Here is a 3,593-nt window from a genome sequence, read left to right on the forward strand (position 1 = left end):
GGCCAGGAAGCATTTCCTAAGTAAGACCCATATGCCCTGGAGCAGTCCTCACTGGTCTTCCCAAAGGCCAGCTCTGCTTTAACCCGGAGGAGAATGGGCAGGCAGGATCACTGGCCATAATCATTAGTGAGCACGCTCTGTACTCAAGGCAGTGGACTGGGGCTGGGGCTGCACAGAACACAGGCTCTGAAAACCGCAAGTCCACAGTCCAGGAGGCCTGAAATTTTACCAAGCACCCCCAATCCTGCTGATCACCCCCACCTCCCTCTTCCGGCAACCCCCATCAGGAGCCCCCCAAAGTCAAGGTGGCAACATGGAAGGGGGTGCGGAAGAGCCTGGAAGGTGCCCAGGAACAGCCCACACATCTCCCCCAAAAAAAGCCTCACAAAGTCAGATTCATCCTGGCAGGTAAAGCAGGGGACATGTCATGAATGGAGGGTGAGGGGCTCTGTCCCACCTTCAGACTACACAGAATCTCAGGAGACAAATAAAGCTCTGGATCCATTTCTCAAACTAATGCCTGATGGAACCCTACTCCAGGTAGAAGGGATGGTGCAAGAAATGTGTCCTGTATTTAAATAGCTTTGGGGAACGTAGGGTGAAAGGAAGCCTAGTGCCACCCTACAGGATTCATCCAAGCTTTTACCCCTTCTTTCCCTCTGAGAAGGCAGCAGAGGCAGACTATACAGCATGGCCAAGATTAAGGCAGGAAACCTTCCCGGCAAGAAGGAGAAGGAGCTGCTGAAACAGGAGGAGGAGCTGAAGGTGGAGCTGTCCCAGAGGCACGTGGCTAAAGCGGCAGGCAGCATGGCTTCCAAACTCTCCAAAGTCCGAGTTGTTCATAAATCCATCACCCATGTACTGACTGTCATTAACCAGACTCAGAAAGAGAAGCTCAGGAAATTCTATAAGGGCAAGAAGTACAAGCCCCTGGATCCATGGCCCAAGAAAACACACCGCTGACTGAACAAGCATGAAGAGGACCTGAAGACCAAGAAGCAGCCACAGAAGGAGCCGCTGTACCCTCTCTGGGAGTACCCAGTCAAGGACTGAGCATCCAGGCGTCAATAAAACAAATAAATCAGAAGAAGAAGAAAAAAAAAAACAACTTTTATCCCATCACAGTGTATCCGGGCTTCCCTAGTGGCTCAGCTGGTAAAGAATCTGCGTGCAGTGCAGGAGACCTGAGTTTGATTCCTGGGTTGGGAAGATCCCCTGGAGAAGGGAAAGGCTACCCACTCCAGTATTCTGACGTGGAGAATTCCATGGACTGTATAGCTCATAGGGTCGCAAAGAGTTGGACACAACTGAGCGATTTTCACTTCACATCGCCTCAGTGTATCCAGAATGTCTGAGAGATGTGGACCTGCCACAATGCCACATTTATTTAACCACAAACGCTTTGTCATGGGCCATAAAGCCAGGGTTCCATGGGACACTGGGTGGGGTTGCAACCCTAATCTGTCTCACAGCCCTGACACCAGGACGGGTTTGTGCCCAGATGTGCCCCCCGCCACCCCCATCACCTGGGAACCTGCTTCAAATGCAAATTCTCAGCCCCACCTTGACCTCCTGAATCAGAAACCCTGGGCGTGGACAGGGTAATCTGTTCAGTTCAGTTCAGTTCAGTTGTGTCAGATTCTTTGCTACCCCATGGACTGCAGCACGCCAGGCCTCCCTGTCCATCACCAACTCCCAGAGCTTATTCAAACTCATGTCCATCGAGTCAGTGATGCCATCCAACCATCTCATCCTCTTCGTCCCCTTCTCCTGCCTTCAATCTTTCCCAGCATCAGGGTTTTTTCCAGGGATTCAGTTCTTCCCATCAGGTGGCCAAAGTATTGGAGTTTCAGCTTCAGCATCAGTCCTTCCAATGAATATTCAGAACTGATTTCCTTTAGGATTGACTGGTTGGATCTCCTTGCAGTCCAAGGACTCTCAAGAGTCTTCTCCAACACCACAGTTCAAAAGCATCAATTCTTCAACACTCAGTCTTCTCTATAGTCCAACTCTCATATTCATACATGACTACTGGAAAAACCATAGCTTTGACTAGATGGACCTTTGTTGGCAAAGTAATGTCTCTGCTTTTTAATATGCTGTCTAGGTTGGTCATAGCTTTTCTTCCAAGAAGCAAGCATCTTCTAATTTCATGGCTGCAGTCACCATCTGCAGTGATTTTGGAGCCCAGAAAAATAGTCAGCCAGTGTTTCCACTGTTTCCCCATCTATTTCCCATGAAGTGATGGGACCAGATGCCATGATCTTAGTTTTTAGAATGTTGAGTTTTAAGCAAGCTTTTTCACTCTCCTCTTTCACTTTCAACAAGAGGCTCTTTAGTTCTTCTTCACTTTCTGCCATAATGGTGGTGTCATCTGCATATCTGAGGTTATTGATATTTTTCCTGGCAATCTTGATTCCAACTTGTGCTTCATTCAGCCCAGCATTTCGCATGATGTACTCTGCATACAAGTTAAATAAGCAGGGTGACAACATACAGCCTTGACATACTCGTTTCCTGATTTGGAACCAATCTGTTGTTCCATGTCCAGTTCTAACTGTTGCTTTTTGACCTGCATACAGATTTCTCAGGAGGCAGGTCAGGTGGTCTGGTATTCCCGTCTCTTGGAGAATTTTCCACAGTTTGTTGTGATCCACACAGTCAAAGGCTTTGGCACAGTCAATAAAGCAGAAGTAGATATTTTTCTGGAACTCTCTTGCTTTTTTGATGATCCAACAGATATTGGCCATTTGACCTCTGGTTCCTCTGCCTTTTCTAAAACCAGCTTTCTGGAAGTTTTCGGTTCACATACTGTTGAAGCCTGGCTTAGAGAATTTTGAGCATCACTTTGTTAGTAATCTGTTACTCTAACCCTAATCTCAACAAACCCTCCAAGGGAATCTGATGCAACTCCAGTTCTGGAGGCACTGAAATAAGGGAGATGACCACAGCTGTGACGCCCTCCCCATGGAAGCTGGAGTCTGGGGGGTGGAGAGGAGTTCTCCAAAAGCAGTAACAAGGAATGAAATGAATTTTAGGGGTGTTTCCCTTGGAAAAGGAAATGGCAACCCATTCCACTATTCTTGCCTGGAAAATCCCATGGACAGAGGAGCCTGGCAGGCTACAGTCCATGGGGTTGCAAAGAGTCAGACACAACTGAATGACTGGGCTTTCTGAGCTTCCCTCAAGCTGATAGTCGGTGGCTGAGGGGCCATGCAGGCAAGCACAGGCCGCTCTGCAGGGTGACGGACCGCCCACCTCCTGGTGCTGGGTCCATCCCGGTGGCCACTGCCCTCATGCAGCCAGTAGCCAGCAGGCCCAGGAAAGCCTGGGAGGGACTCTACACACACCATGCATGGACAGAGCCTCTCCCTCCCACGGGGTCAGGATCGAAAACCTCAGTTCACATGGGCCCAGCTAGCTTGGAGGCCAGCCTGAACGCCAGCGCCTCTCTGCACTATGAGGCTCATATAGAGAATGTATCTGGATAGAGAGGAGGCAGATTTGGTCCGGCCTGGGTCCCCAGACACAGATGTCACCACCACCCATCCCCCCTCGCCCCACCTGCAGCACATGCTCTGGCGGAAATTTTA

The 3,593-nt window shown here is 49.5% G+C and overlaps 1 protein-coding gene across 1 annotated transcript; it reads left to right on the plus strand.

The window, feature by feature from the left end:
• The first annotated feature begins 430 nt into the window (after window positions 1-430).
• On the plus strand, window positions 431-1,107 carry LOC120864850 (60S ribosomal protein L35-like). The gene has a single exon (XM_040242038.1). It carries the CDS (start codon window positions 691-693, stop codon window positions 961-963), a length of 273 nt encoding a protein of 90 aa, XP_040097972.1. The 5' UTR covers window positions 431-690; the 3' UTR covers window positions 964-1,107.
• Window positions 1,108-3,593: the final 2,486 nt, after the last annotated feature.

The sequence above is a fragment of the Oryx dammah genome, unplaced genomic scaffold (genome assembly GCF_014754425.2).
Source record: "Oryx dammah isolate SB20612 unplaced genomic scaffold, SCBI_Odam_1.1 HiC_scaffold_1, whole genome shotgun sequence".
Classification (NCBI taxonomy): domain Eukaryota; kingdom Metazoa; phylum Chordata; class Mammalia; order Artiodactyla; family Bovidae; genus Oryx; species Oryx dammah.